This window comes from Periplaneta americana, chromosome 10 (genome assembly GCF_040183065.1).
Source record: "Periplaneta americana isolate PAMFEO1 chromosome 10, P.americana_PAMFEO1_priV1, whole genome shotgun sequence".
Lineage (NCBI taxonomy): Eukaryota > Metazoa > Arthropoda > Insecta > Blattodea > Blattidae > Periplaneta > Periplaneta americana.
The window spans coordinates 51,517,806-51,533,476 of NC_091126.1; the positions used below are offsets into that span (position 1 = coordinate 51,517,806).

General features: G+C 35.6%; 1 protein-coding gene across 6 annotated transcripts in view; it reads right to left on the bottom strand.

Moving 5' to 3' along the window:
• LOC138707679 (N-alpha-acetyltransferase 10-like) overlaps positions 1-13,791 on the bottom strand; it is a 35,156-nt gene extending 21,365 nt beyond the window's left edge. Inside the window, exons 1-4 of one of the 6 annotated variants that reach the window (XM_069837470.1) lie at positions 13,601-13,786; positions 9,540-9,679; positions 4,666-4,749; positions 2,950-3,078 (exon numbers count right to left, since the gene is read on the bottom strand). In XM_069837470.1, the coding sequence (XP_069693571.1) occupies positions 2,950-3,078; positions 4,666-4,749; positions 9,540-9,679; positions 13,601-13,621 (374 nt within the window). In that variant the 5' untranslated portion in view covers positions 13,622-13,786. Of the gene's footprint in view, positions 1-2,949; positions 3,079-4,665; positions 4,750-6,915; positions 7,576-9,527; positions 9,680-13,422; positions 13,578-13,600 lie in introns of those variants that run through there. The other 5 variants (XM_069837471.1, XM_069837473.1, XM_069837472.1 and 2 more) reach the window with 5 other exon arrangements.
• Between the last annotated feature and the right edge of the window lie 1,880 nt (positions 13,792-15,671).

Consider the following 15,671-nt stretch of genomic DNA (forward strand, 5'->3'; position numbering starts at 1 on the left):
GCCTGTAGTTACCTGGCTGTTAGTACTGACTCGAACAAATACCGACATGCAGTGCTACTGCATTACTGTTTCATAAATTATAATAACTGATATTAAACAATATGAACCAGAATTTACTATATTATCGGTATAATTAAAAAAATTTGGCATTTTAATTACGTAACTTACGGTAAATGTTCTAGTTTCTATGACATATTAGGAATGTTAAATGTTATGTTTTATTTAACAACGCTCGCAACTGGAGAGGTTATATCAGCGTCGCCAGATGTGCCGGAATTTTTCCCACAGGAGTTCTTTTACATGACAGTAAATCTACTGACATGAGTCTGTCGCATTTAAGCACACTTAAATGCCATCGACCTGGCCCAGGATCGAACCCGCAACCTTGGGCATAGAAGACCAGCGCTATACCAACTCGCCAACCAGGTCGACGACATATTAGGATAATAATGTGTGTTTGTAAAAACAATTTCGAATATCTTAAGCTTAATTTTCTTCATAAACTTCAGATTCTATGTCGTCAGTCAACGAATATTTTATTCTTGGGTGTTCTCCAATGCCAATGGTATTTCCGTCTCCAAAAAGTCCATTTGAACACATGAAAGCATTCATATGGACGAATGTAACATATTTTTACATTACCAATATTGCTGCCATAACCACCACAGCTGACTGTGGTTGCAGTTTTATAGCAGAAATTACATCTAGCCCTCTCTCCACTAGTACTATTTACCTCAATGATCACGCCAAATAACAACAATCATTGCCTTTTTAATCATATTACGATTGAGATGGAAGTGTATATGTACACTATTGTTTATCACAAGATTCCTTAATTAAAAACCCTTGCTCCTACTAGTACAGAGCTCACTGCCATTGAGCTACCAAAGCTGCAACAGATAGTAAAAGACTTAGGGTGGGAATTTCTCAAATCAAGGCGACGAAAAATCAGACTGAGTGCAATGTTTAAGGCACAAATGAGACACAAAGCATGGACCGACATCAGTGCTAGATTAGTAACACCATCATACTTAGGCAGGGCTAATCATATTAGGAAGTTTAAATGCAGAAAACAAAGAACGGACATGGCAAAATTTTCCTTTGTTAATCGCACAATAGTAGACTGGAACAGTTTACCTGCGGCAATCTTCCAGGGTGGTCCTCTCAAAATCAATACATTTAAGGAAAGGTTGAGAAGAATAGATTGAAAATTTAATTTTAAGTGCAGTGTAATTATCTAAGTTGTGTCATGTAATTAATTAAGTTGATATGTAATTACTTAAGTTGATAATAGTTGGGTTTAATAGAAGCACTTACACATTATATTTACTGTTGCTTATAGTAGGTGTTATTACACCATAGTTGTTATATATAGTCCTAGGTTTATTGCATTTATTTATAGTTAGATTTAAATTTACGTTTATTTTATTTTTTTATTGTTGTAATTACTGTACCGTTATTATTGTATATTATATATCACTGCCACCGGATGTATACCCAGTTGTAGGGTTTATATATATATATAAATTTTCAGTTCAATAAATATTTTCAGTACTGTTTATTTTGGCGCATACTGTACAAGAGAAGAAGTGCTGAAATTGTACAAAACTTGTTTGAAACTTTGAAACTACTAACAGTGACAGAAATGGAACACACATACTCTAAACAACCCCTCTCTTACGTTAAAATGGAAATGAAGGTTAACATGTTAAATGACTGGAATGCAATGTGGTTAAATAGTTCAAATGGCCAAATCACAAAATCACTATATTTTCCCACAGTTAAAGATAGACTAACTGCAAAGAATTATAAACCATCATACATATCCACGCAATTTATGACTGGACATGGAAAATTTAATTCATATTTCGAACGTTTCAAAATTGACAACCCAAACGGCTCTTCATGTTCCGTGAACACCCCACACAAACAGTCGACCACCTGTTATTCGAGTGTCCGCTAAAAGAACGCAAGAGATACCGGCTAGAAACCCATCTTAGCATGTGCGATACAACTTTCTTACCACCATTAACAAAAGTTTTTCTGAAGCAAAGTTGCTTAAAGGAATTTCACAGATTTATTACAGATGTATTTAAGACCTTGTAGAAATAATAGTAATTAGTAACAGTGTCCTATTTATTCTTCTTGGAGCCAAATTTGTAACTTTTAAAAGTGTGGTTACTATGTTGAAGTGTATGTGTTGTAACGGATGCTTGATTTGTTATGTATGTGAGTCATAGTTATGGGATGCTTGATGTCGTCACAATGTCGTAATTATATTTTGATTGTGTTTGTGTGACCATTGTGTATTAATTTATGATGTATGGTACGGAAAGATGCATATTTGTGTTATAGAATTGTTATGTATGTGTGTTGTTAATGTTTTTGTGTGTCTCAAATTGATGCCTGACGTTTGTTTTGCAACCACAATGCCTAATTTACGGATTGTTTATGTTTTGTTTACATTGCGTAAGCTAATTTAATTTTCTTTTCCATTCCTCTTTATGCTTATCTTTTTTTTGTGTAAAACTACAGCCCTAACATACATATGTAAAATATGGCTAACCCCCATTGGAGATACAATAATAATAATAATAATAATAATAATAATAATAATAATAATAATAACAACAACAGTGACAAATTTCCTCAAAATCGTCAGATCCTGAAATAAGTCCTTGGATTATGATTATGACCCTGAAGCAATAGCCCAGCCTTCACAGTGGAAGTCACCTGAATTTCTACATCAAAGAAGGTGGAGCAAAGCTGGAACTACATTCGAAGTCATGTTTACAGTTATTTTTATTATGGTGTTGTCCACCATCAGTACATCCCTCGAGGTTAGAAAATTAATAAGGATTACTGCAGTAAGAAGAAAAAACAACCCAGCTGTGGACAAGTGGTGACTGGCAGCTTCATCATGACAATGAACTTAAATATTTGTCATACCTCGTGCACGACTTTTGGCAAAGTGTCGCATCATCCAAGTCTTTCATCCTCCATGCGAGTTTACAGCAGAACGCCAAAGTGAGCAGTCGCGTGTGCACAACTCGCTTACACAGTATAAAGGCTATTGGCCTGAGGAAGAAGCGAAGAATACAGTAAGAGAAGATGGAACAGTGGTTACAGAAAGAGACATCAGGAAATGATAAAGTAAGTGAATTAAGTAGAGAGGAAAGAAATAATAAGGCAGGCTTGAATCAAGTAGAAGTAGAAATGAAGAACCAGGCTTTAGAAAACTTAAGACTAAAGGTAGAAAACATCAGTGAAAAGATTGAAGAGTTGATGGCAGAGAATAACAAATTAAAGAAGAAGATGAGTGACTACGATCGCAAGATGAAGAAAATTAACTTAATAATTTTCGGAGTCGATGAACAGGAGTGAATAGTAATGAGTTCAGGAACCCACAAACTGACGTACGAGGAAGTGTAAAGACGATGGCACAGCAAGAAGACAACAGTAACGAGATCATGCAGCGTAAGCGGATTCCTAGTCTCCATACGATGGCGGTAAGGTTAGCGCACCCCAGAAGGAATGCTGACAATAATGGAACAAGCAACATGGGCGCTAGAAAAAAAACGAGGGGTGATAAAAAGATAAACCAAGAGTCAGGAAGTGATAGGGAAGAAAGTAGTGTAAAGAATAAGGGTGCAAGTGTAAGTGGAAATCTATTATGTGAAAGTGAAAGCTTGGGGGGGGGGGAAATAAAAGAGGAATATAGTGACAATGGATTAGGTGGAAGCAGAATAGTGAAAGTGAGCGCAAATAAGAATGAGTGAAAATAGTGAGTAAGGGTTAAGAGAAGTGAACAAGTGACAGCATAAAATTAGTACTAACAATTTGAACGTTGGAATAGTAAATGAATAAAAGGTCAAAAAACAAATAGGTCAAATAATCCAATATAATAATTTATAGAGAAAAATTGAAATTGAGATTTTAGTGAATAGTAGTTAGAGGAAAAGGGGGGTGTGAAAGAAGTATATAATATTAGATATATTAGGATTAATGAACAAATAGAGAATAACAAACGAAATGTAGGAGAAATACTGAAGGGGAGATTGACCAAGTAACAAAAAAGGTGCATAGTGTAATTGGGAGTATCTGTGTAGACGTGTACTGCAAATAATGTGTTATTGTAATAATATGTTAATGGTGGCACCGGATATAGAAATGTGAGGTGCACCATTACATGTAAAGAAGTGCTGTGACGAAATATATCATATATCATATATCATCCTCCATACAGCCTAGATTTGGTTCTGTGCGACTTCTAATTTTCTCAAAGCTAAAACTGCCGCTGAAAGGGAAGAGACAACAGACTGTGGACAAGATAATGGAGAATACGAGGCAAATGAAAGCAATCTCGAAAGAGGACTTTGCAGACTACTTTGAAAAGTGGGAGGAATACAGGGATGAGTGTAGGGTACCAAGGATTGTATTCTGAAAATGGTTAAGCCATCAAAGTCTTAGGTTACTTTTTAAAATATTAATTGACCAGATACTTTCCAGATTAACCTTGTACATTGGCTTAAAAGTTATGTTTTTATTATTAACCTTGAGTATAGAATTTAGAGAAGGTATACAGATTGTTTCAGGATGTTAAAATATGCAAATACAATGTATGATGATTGATAAGTTAAATGAAAAGTCCTTTAATTGACTCACCTGTGAGACCGCTTCACTGCTAGGGATGTGATGTGACCATGAGGATCATCTTCACTATCTTCCTCCATTTTTGCTAAAACATATCTGCAACAGAAGAATTAAAGTGCTGAAATTCTAAAACTTGAGTCACAAGATGAAGACAAGCAACAAAAATACTCGAGTGATATTCAGAGGAATAAGGTAATGCGTTTCTTTCTATGAAGTGCAAAGTTTTCAGTAATTTATTACAAACCAAACTGCAACGAATTGAACAAGAGAGTAGATGGTTACAATATTATATTTAGTGAAACTTGATTTAGCTGGTAATTGCAGCAGGTACCAGTACACATAATCTTTCCAAAACTTGCACCGTAACCTGTTCAGAAATACTGCATCCAGCTACGTGAACCCAGAAAATTAACTTATGGCCATGAATAAGGACTGATAGCTAATTGTCCTATTTCATGAGTTGTCACAGAGATCCAAAATCTAATTATTCCTCTTCATCTTCACCCACACGCAAATTCATAATCACATTTAGGCCCTATTCTTCTAATAATTTATTGAATGTTGAATCATTTTATAATAATTAAAGTTTCAAAATTTTGTAATATGGTGATTCGAAGAGATGGAAAAAATGAAAAGAGCAGCATCTGAATAAATCAAAATGAACTAGAGAAGCTAGTGACTGGGTAACTTATAATGATAAACTAGATATTTACAAAAGATAAACTTGTTGAAAAATAGGGATTCTTGGCAACACTTCTGTATTTTCTTAGAACGTATTACATCTGCAGCATGAATAGAAAGAAATCTTTCAAAAGATCCAAAACAACAAGAGTGCCTTAAAATTGAAGATGGCATTTAACAACCAACTCAAGCGAGGTAGTAGTGTATTGCTTAAAATTTACATTCCAGATTATTTCATTTCTCCTCAGGCTGCATGGCACCACACCTCACCAACAACTAAGCAGAACTTGAAATTGGTGCTGGGTAACTTTCGGTGCTGGACCCCGGATTCATTTCACCGGCATTATCACCTTCATCTCATTCAGACGTTAAATAACCTAAGATGTTGATAAAGCGTCGTAAAATAACCTACTAAAAAAAACTTGAAATTGGTAGTTACAAGAAGATGAAGCAGTCGTATCAGAAGACGAAAAAGGATTTTCTATTTTAAGTGAAGGAGTTGAACTAGCACTTAGAAAAATGAAGAATGGGAAAGCGACAGAAATTGATGGAAATTCCACTGAATTAGTGAAGACAAGAAAGAAATTCTATCATTATGCAACGAAATATATGAGAAAGACGAATGGCCTGAAGATTTTACAGAGACAGTGTTGCTGCCAATACAGAAGAAAAATAATTTCAAGAAATGTAACAAGTTCAAAACTATCAGCCTGATATCACAATCGACAAAGATTCCACGCTTATATTCTAAGATGGAAGAAGAGCAGTTTGGCTTCAGGAAGGGAAAAGGTACGAGAGATGCAATTGAACTGCTACAAACAATCAGCGAAAGATACCTAGAGAAGAATAAAGAAGTGTATATAGTAATTGTGTACCTAGAAAAGGTGTTTGACAGAGTGGATTGGAACAAACTGATGGGGATCCTACAGAAAATTGGTGTGAATTGGAAAGAGAGAAGGCTGTTCGGTAATCTTTATATGAAACGAGTCAAAGTCAGGACAGGAGAAGAAATGTCAAGAGGAAGTGAAATATGGAGAGGAATACATCAACCTACACTGTTCAACATCTATTTGGAGGATTTACTGAAGAACTATTTTCAGAACATGATAGTAGGAGGAAGAAGAATAAAGTGCTTAAGATTTGCTGATGATATGGTGCTGTTAGCAGAAGAGGAGATAATTCTAAGAGATATGCTACTGGAGCTAATTGACAGCCGAGAGCAATATGGAATGAAGATAAATGCAAATAAGATGAAGACCATAGTCACAGAAAGAAAAATATAGACGGTAAAGTTGCGAATTCTAGATGAGGCAGTAGAGCAAGTGGGCAGCTTCAAATACTTGGAGTGTACTATAAGCTGTAACATAGGCTGCTTCTAGGAAGTCAAAAGGAGGACAGAAAGAAGATGACAGATGACATTAAGATATATGGATCATATGCGGAGACAAAGAGGCAGAAAATAGGAAAGATTGCAGAAAGCTGGGTTTGGAGTGAAAGACTTGCTCTTGGGCAGAACATTGTAAGTGAATGAAGGTGACAGAGTGAAGTAAGCAATTAAGTAATTTTCTCCATTCAATTTACCTTAGTTGCCATAGCTTCTTTCCAGCCTTTTTATAGTGAAGTCTGTATTTCCTGCTTAACCACCTGGAGTAGATTTCAATACATCCTTGTTAATTATAGTGGAAGTTGTTTTTATACTGTACCTAAAGTATACTGTGGTGACAGTCCAGTCTCGTATCCTATTTGCTGAAGATACTTAAGAAAATGTTACAGATACTTGAGAGAAAATGTGCTGATATTACAACCTTTGCACTAAAATCAACATGAGATCCACTGAAACTGCACTACAGCAAAAAGAGAGATCATTAGGTAAGGAAATGTATACTCTGGGAATACTTATCAATAGCAAAAGAACCTTTAATAAAGTAATTTTTAATAGTATCGACATTGCTTCATAAAGGCATGAAGTTGGATAAAACATGTGCTCTGTATGAGAACAGTACAAATAACAAAGGAAGAAGCCCCTGTAGGAGGAACTGTGACTAAAGCTGCCCTCAAAGTGACGTTCTGTCTTCATTACTGTGGAACATACTAGTAATGTACACGACTGGAAATGCTGTCATAACAATCCCCCTCATTTGTTAAAACAGTGTTGTTTACAAGAAAAGGGAATGTTAAACATTCATGTTAACCTACCACATTTGGCTTTTCCCTTTTCAAAATAAGTCAGGTATCTGGGAATTATATCTGAAAACAAATGTTAAACTGATAAGCTACAATTTAAAAACAAAAGGCATTTGTGATCTAACATTGTCATAGTGGAGTAGGTAAATATTGGAGATTGTCTCCAAAGACAACACTGTGGCTTTATACTGATATAAAGTTTATGCTATAGAGTGTTCAGAGTTTAGAAAATACCATTGGATATATAGGTGTCTTATTTCCAATAACCAAAATCGAATAAATGGAATAGATTTACTTCTGTTATTTTATATTTCGTTAGAAAAAACATAAATAACTTCTTTAAATTATAGCCTACATTAGAAGGAGGGGGATGTCCACTAAGAAGATGTCTATATACCCAATGGCATTTTCTAAACTCTGAACGCTCTATATCAGGGCTGGCAAGGAGTACTCCCCGCTTTGGCAATACAGAACTGGAGTATGCTCTGTACGGGAACACAGCTGAGTAGCTGAGGTATGTGTAATACTGTGTGGTGACATGCACTAGAGCTGTACAGTTGTGCAGTACATCAGCAATGCAGCGGTGGGAGGTCATGCTTATTTCTTATTACTACCACTGCTTGTGTGATTGTAATTAAATTGTAACTAATAAAATAAGCAGTAACTAGAGAAACAAACTAAATTAACAGTAACTAAACATGTTTATTCTACTTGTATTAAATTATAATATTATTTACTATGCTTGAGTAGTGGTGTTGGTGGTGGTGGTGGTACTAGTTGTAACAATAATAATAACATTATAGTAAACAAATCATAACTTTTACATTAAATTTCTTGTCAAAGAAAACAACATTAACACAGTTTGTAAATCTAAATCTGGAACAACTGGATAATACCCACGGCAGAGCAATGTCGATAGTCGATGTTACTCGCTGGCCACTAGTCACCAGGCCGTACCGAGCCATGTCAAACAGAAGACAATCGAAATGGTGGTAGTAAAATTCGCGACTATATTCTTAAATAAATCACTCTATTAGTCAAGTTCAAGATTTATGCAGTATAACGACGATGTTTTGAATGCACTAAAAGAAAATGCTTATGTAGTAAGATCTTAAAGTAGGTTATGACAACGAAATAAAGAGGAAAAAGGTGTGGTTCACGGAATATCATTTAAATAACGGAAAGTAAATTTCTGGTTAGTGTTCACCAAAGCATTAAGTACATAATTATGACCGCGTTGCAGTTTTATTTGTGGCCTAGACAAAATACCTAGCCTTTTACGAAAAAAAAAAAAAAAAAACTTTTAGGGGCCATGAAATTATTCACCGCTTTAATTATATTACCGTCTATCAATATTACGAAACAGAAACTGTCATAAAGACCATGACCGACTAGAAACATCGATACCGAAGAGATAAATACATTTGGCCGTGATGAAACAAAAGAAAATGCGAGAGAGATTTTAGTTCGAGATAAAATGGACACACAATTTTGATGACCATACTGTTAGTAACTGTAGATCGCTTGTAAGATCTGTCTTAATCTTCTATGTAGAAATGTCGTCCAAGCAAATTGGTGGTCCAGGGAAAAATCATTGCAACAGATGAGAGTAACAGTGGTGCTATCTCTCAGTAATGTTCAGAACGAAGGAGGTAGAGAGAAAAAGAAACAAATTTCTCCTTCTAACGACACCACAGACCAAAATCATGTTCTTATGTTGGCAACATTGTGTATGTAGTTAAATTTGGTGGTAAACGTAACGGCACAGTTCAAAGCTATGGTGGTAATTCTCCAGTATAGCGCTAAATCTTTATAAACAACATAAGCGTTATGCTTATGATTTTCGTATGCAGGTTTCCAGAAAGGTGCATGTCTATCTATCAATTTAAGTCAAATATAGTTAAATATATCAAAGATTTCTACTGCATGAACTTCTACAATACGTAGAAACAGCATTATGAAAAAAAAAGTTGCATTGAAACATTCCTGTTTCTTCTACCATGACTTACAGTCAGTCTTACCCAACTATATTGCCTCTCTCATCTTCTGCTACATAACTCAGTTGCGGCCATGACAGTCCATGATAAAAGTAATATTTCATCTGGTAGTTCTCTGGCAAACATAGCAGATTACAATGTTGCATGTTCATGAGATCTTCTGGCTGCAAAATGGATAAAATAACAGGGAATTACAACCTCAGCTTTGGATAATGAGTGACATAATTGACTAGAAAATTTAAGAATGTAACTCATGGACTAACGTTACATGTTGAGAGTAATTAGACTTATATATGAATCTCTATCATACTTTATCTGATTTATACAATGATGTTTGGAGGACGTAATGTCCACATATGGAGCATATTATGAAAGGAATTACAGACTTTTGCCAAATCAAGGTACGGTCACACGTCGCTACTTTTGCAGCGCTGCAGTACAAAAAACAGCACAACTCTTGTACTGCAACGTGTGAACAACAGTGCAACCCGAAAAGTAGCGGCTGCCGAACCTGCTGCTCGCTACTTTTCCATGCTGTGCGCAGCTTAGAAGTAGCGACGTGTGAACAGGGTTCTCAGGGTTGCAGCCGCAGCATTTTTGATATCGGTTTTCTTGAAACTTTTGCTGCGGTTGCGACCAGTGTTGCCACCCAAATGTGCCAATGATACTTTTATTGTTTGGATATATTTTAATGTTAGATGTGATGAAAATAAATTATTTATAACAGTTATTAAATGCACAACACAGTCTGAGCATACTTGCTGATGATATAATTCATTTTTTTAATTTTTCGTAGCGCAGTTTCAAACAGGAGGGTTGCCAACATTGATTACGTGAATATGCTGTTGGTTATCATTTAAGTATGTAGGTGTTTTTAAAATTTTATAGTAAAAATAATGCCAATTTCTGAATACTAGTTAGGTCAGAAAAGCAAATAATAGATAAGTAAGCTTTCGCATGAGTTTCTTAATAATGCGAACATAACCACAAAATGTATATTGAGAAGTCAACACAGAGATGGAAACCTGCAGCATGACTGCAGCTGCAAAAGTAGTGCCTTGTGTGTGAACAGACTCGCAACCTCCAGTTGCAACTTTTGCTGCACTAGGATTGCGCAGCACGAAGAGTATGTGCAGTGCGCTACTTTCGGCTTACGTGTGAACATGACATGCAACTTTTGCAGCCGCAGTACAAAAGTTGTGCAGCAAAAGTAGCGACGTGTGACCGTACCTTCATACAGATCATGTTTTTTTTTTTTTTTAATAATCATATTGACTAACATAACCTCAGAAAGACATGAGTTTGTAAGCATCTGAAATTAGCTCAGATTCTCCTCTGATGAAAGGAATAACTAGAAAATTTGTGTTTTATAGTACAATAGATTCTATAAGCATGATGTGTGTCTAAACCACAAAGAGCTTTTTACAAAAACTTCAAATTACTGAAAAATAAACTGTGTGACAAATGTTACACAGATATGTGATAAACATTACACATCAGGCAGAGGAATGAACTGTCATATAGATATAATTATATTTTCTCTCTAATCTATTTTTTTCACACTTTTCTCTAAAAAAACAATATTTATCAATTTTAACACGAGAATTGCAGAATTAAAGACCTTCAAAGTTAAAATTCCCACTCACATTCACAACAGTGAGTGCTCTGACTTTCCTTTTTATCTGTGACAGTAAAATATTCTGCCATCAATATTAGGCCATTTCCCTGCAGGTGGGTACCATGGTGTTCTTTTCAATTTCTCCAAAATTCTGATTGTCACTTTCCCTGGGTATAATGTGCCATCATATTAGACCTGTATCCAGTCACCAAATAAAATGTTAATTCCTTGGGATACATTGAACTTGGCAACATATGTGGACCATTTGCATGTAAAGTTTTATGTGTGGTAGCAAAACTAACAAGATAGCCATTGACAATCTTGAGGCAGTGAACCTTCTTCTTTATGCCTGGAAGCGGCTGGGCAGAATCCCAAACATATTTCACATTGAGCAAATCATTTCATCTTTCAGGACAGTTCCCGGTACTGAAACTTTAATACCTGCCATCATACATGCCTGGTAGAATGTTTCTGCATTATGTACCTACAATGCATTCTCTCTTTTGAATCTGTCCTCATGGTAGACATTTTAATGCTCTGCCAATACTGTTGACAGGGCCCTTTCCATGTGATGTGGTGAAGTAGTTCCATACAATTTTAATGGTAGGATCCAAGGAAGAGTCGCTGTTTTCCCGATCAATAAGTTGAATGACGTAATAGTCCTATGTGATGTCACATGCCCACATATTACATTGCAAGTACAAAAAACTGTTTTAAAGGAAAAGTGGCAGTTTAACTTATCTCAATAAAATAAATATAACAGTAAAGGAAGTAATGTAGCGAATTGATTTAATATACGTATAGTAAGACAATATTGATAGACAGAGATAGATATTTTATTAGCCGCTGGAATAGAATTATTCATAGCATCATCAGTGTACATTAATGTAACAAAGTGTATATTAATCTAATAGTGGATAAGTGCAGTAATGCCATCATTCCGATATTTATCATATTAGTTTCTAGTACAATTATTATTATTTCACAGGTTTACGATGTCTTTGACATCTTCCTGTACCCATTTCAAGAATTTACAGCCACTCGCCACTCATCTTTATTCTCCCTCCTCTAAACCTCTTTCACTCAGTGTTCTATTTCCTCTGTCCAGGTTAATTTCGGTCTTCCTCTCTTTCTTCTTCTTCCCGTCAGAATTCATTCATAAGTCTTTTTCGGTAATCTATCTTCCGTCACCCTTTTTATATGGCCAAACCATCTTAACTGTGCTGTTTTAATGTCTTCTACAAGGACCTTTCAGCTTCATTTTTCCCTTATCACGTTGTTCCTGATTTTTTCTCTCCTTGAGCTGACCTGATGCTTTTGCTAATGAACACTTTGGATTTAATTTTGAAAAGTGCACGTATAATTTTCGGGAATCAACGTGTATGATAGCACTTTCTTTAAAGAACTGTGTTGGGGATGTTTCCTGCTCATGGTGGGTATTCTATAGCCTTGCTGCTTCATATAGCAGTGTTGGAGAAACTGGAATCAATTAAATTATATGCTGGTACAGGTCAAGCAAGGGTCCAGTTTGTTCACATTTTTAGTGTTGGCCATCACTATCATATTTTCTCCAGCAGTATCAAATATTGCCTCAAAACTACTAACACATTTGTAAAAGAGAATTCAGATTATCGGCTCATATTCTACAGTGTTACTTATGTTGCAATGTGACTGTTACGTGACTAATGTTACATTTTAAAATAATTTTAGACTAAACTAGCGCTGAAGTAGTTCCCTTCGTATTCCTCGTAAACACCTTGCATATACGAATATGTGGCAGGTTAGGTTTGGTTAGTTCAGGTTTTTGTTATGCCTTGCATATACGATCAACTCTATCTCTACAAAAAGTCCCTTATAAATTCAACGATTTTCACTTCTGAAATCACCAAAACTACCTGTGTGCTTGTTTCTTCGGCTTTGGAGGTTAAACGAACGTTGAGCGACTTCCGCCGATTTTGGAAGATACCGACGCGGTTAGGTTAGGTTAGGTTAGTTTAGGCTTTTAATATCCCGTCAAGATGGTGAAAGCGATTGAGTGTGATTTTTTGTTTTCTATGTTGGCAGTTCAAGTGCGTCGGTATCTATTCCAAAATCGGCGGAAGTCGCTCAACGCTCGTTTCACAGAAATTGAAAATTATGACAAAACTTGAGGTCCAAAAATTACATGCCGGTACAGTATTGTAATAACAAGTGTACTATGCGTTAGGTCAAAATGTAAAATGCTTTAAAATAACATTAATAAAAAAAAAAAGTGGAACGAATGAGAAATTTATATTTAAGGCAAATTACCATTTTCTGGGTCTTTGTCGAAGTATAATGAAAGATAAATATAACAAATAAGTGTATGAATTTGAAAGTGTAGACTACCCTTTGAGGTTATACTACCGTGCCAATACCATTCATGCTGTTCCCTATCATGAATATCTAACAAACATTTCAAATGGAAGCATGGTCATCCAACACCCACCCTTGCACACCTGATGTTCATTTTTATAAACGACAACTATGCCACACAACAAAATTAATTTAATCAGAAACCATACACATAACCGTGCGTTTTTTTTTAAAGCAAGACGTAAAGCGCTGCAGCAAGACCATTCTTTTATTACATTGGCTTCACCGTCGCTGTAACAACCGTCCGTGCAGCAACTCAAACGAGTTTGCCGCACGATCCATCATGGCGGAATGCGTGTTTTGGTCTTTTGTAACGTGTATTATTGTTAAAATCGTCTAGTAATAATAATTCCATGTCATTATCATGGAAGTCGAAACTATTCGGTTCTTTTAAGGTTAAATTTATTACTGTAGTAATGGAAGCCAATATAAATTGTCCACCATAGCTGACCTATTTTATAATTGCGTTTTGTTTTTCGACCCTCATTTTGTTGCAGCAAAGCGCAAAGGCATGAAGCGGTAACTTGGAACGTTGCGATACTATCGATATGATTTCGTATCGATACTTTACTTGCGATATTGATTATAATCGGATTCGATATTGGATTTTCGATATTTTACTCGTATCGATAGAATGTCGAAACCAACGAGCTAGAAAGAGTCTGTAGAGTGGCTAGTTAAGATTGTACAGCTCTCTGGACGGTGCCGTGACGAAAGAAGGCAGCTATTATATAAGCGCCTTCAGTTGTATAATTTCGTCTGCTTTCCTTGTGTTTCATACAGAGATGACAACCAGAAAAATACATGTGTTTCTGTATGAGAGAGAAAAACAGGGCGATTGTTTTAAGTTATGCCCTATTATAATTTGTAGTAGACCTACAGTTCAAGCCCCATATAACTCGGTCCGAAACATCGCGGATATGGATGTAACACTGTAAGAAATATGCCCCCGAAAATACCTTTATTAAATGATCATATTCCGATATACTGTACCACGGTCAAGATATAACAGGGGGAGAAGATAAAAAATGTCCCCCATAACCTTGTTATATGGGGATTCTATGGTTTCGCTTTGCCCCCCCCCCGCCCCTCAAGGAAATTGTTCTGTCTCCGCCTATGATCATATTTCAGCTAAATTTTATGAAATTATATCATAGTTTTGCTAATTAGCAGCATTATGTTGCGTGCGTAAATTTATAATAAAGTTCAGCATACCCCTGATTACGTATAACTGATCAGAGGCATACTCTACAGTATGTACTTTTTTTTTTTTTTTTTTGCAAGTTCACTTTGAAAAATAAGAAACCGATGAAACAATGGGTAATAAAATATGAAATGAGACAAATGGTATTCCAATGAGCATAGTTTCTGTTTTCACGAAACTTCGAAAATAAATCTATACTGAACTACGACAGAAGACGTCTGTTGCCAGCTCAGTACCTACAACTTTTTAATTTCCTGCGTGTAAGAGACGCAAGCCTGAGGGTGCGCTGTGCTGATGACCGCTACACTAGACCATTGCCTTATGCTTTTGAATCCTTTATTAATTGACAAAATTGTGTAATATCTTTTATTTTTGCTTCTTATATCCTTGCTGCTTAGAAAAGACGACAGTGAGCTATAGTGTATAAAAAGCAGGCCTATTTGAGAGAGAAACGATAAACCAAATAAATGGTTCACAAATAATGGCCTTAAAATAAATATGGACAAAACCACTGTAATTGAAAGTGAGTTGAAACCTCATAGCAATACAATATTAAATTAGTATTTCGATACTGGCGTCCAAAATTCTGCAAAACTCTCGAGTAGGCCGTATTGTTGTTGGTAGTATTTTGACGGTAGGGACAGAAAAGAACATAATTGAAGACCTCCCAGAAAAAAGGATATAACATCAGATTTTTTAACATAGGTAGGCCTACCTGTATGTTATGTAGGTAGAAAAGTAATTTTAAAGCATTTATTTATAACAAATTATTATGTTCTATGGCGGAATAAATTTAAATCCTTTTTTAGCCAAATAGTTGTGATAGTAAATACAGGCCTAAAGAAATATGCCCATGAAATCATTTTCCTTTCTCCTGACACATGAATTACAGTTTTGTTGGTTATATTCTTATTCCGGGGAAGTCTTCAATTATACATTA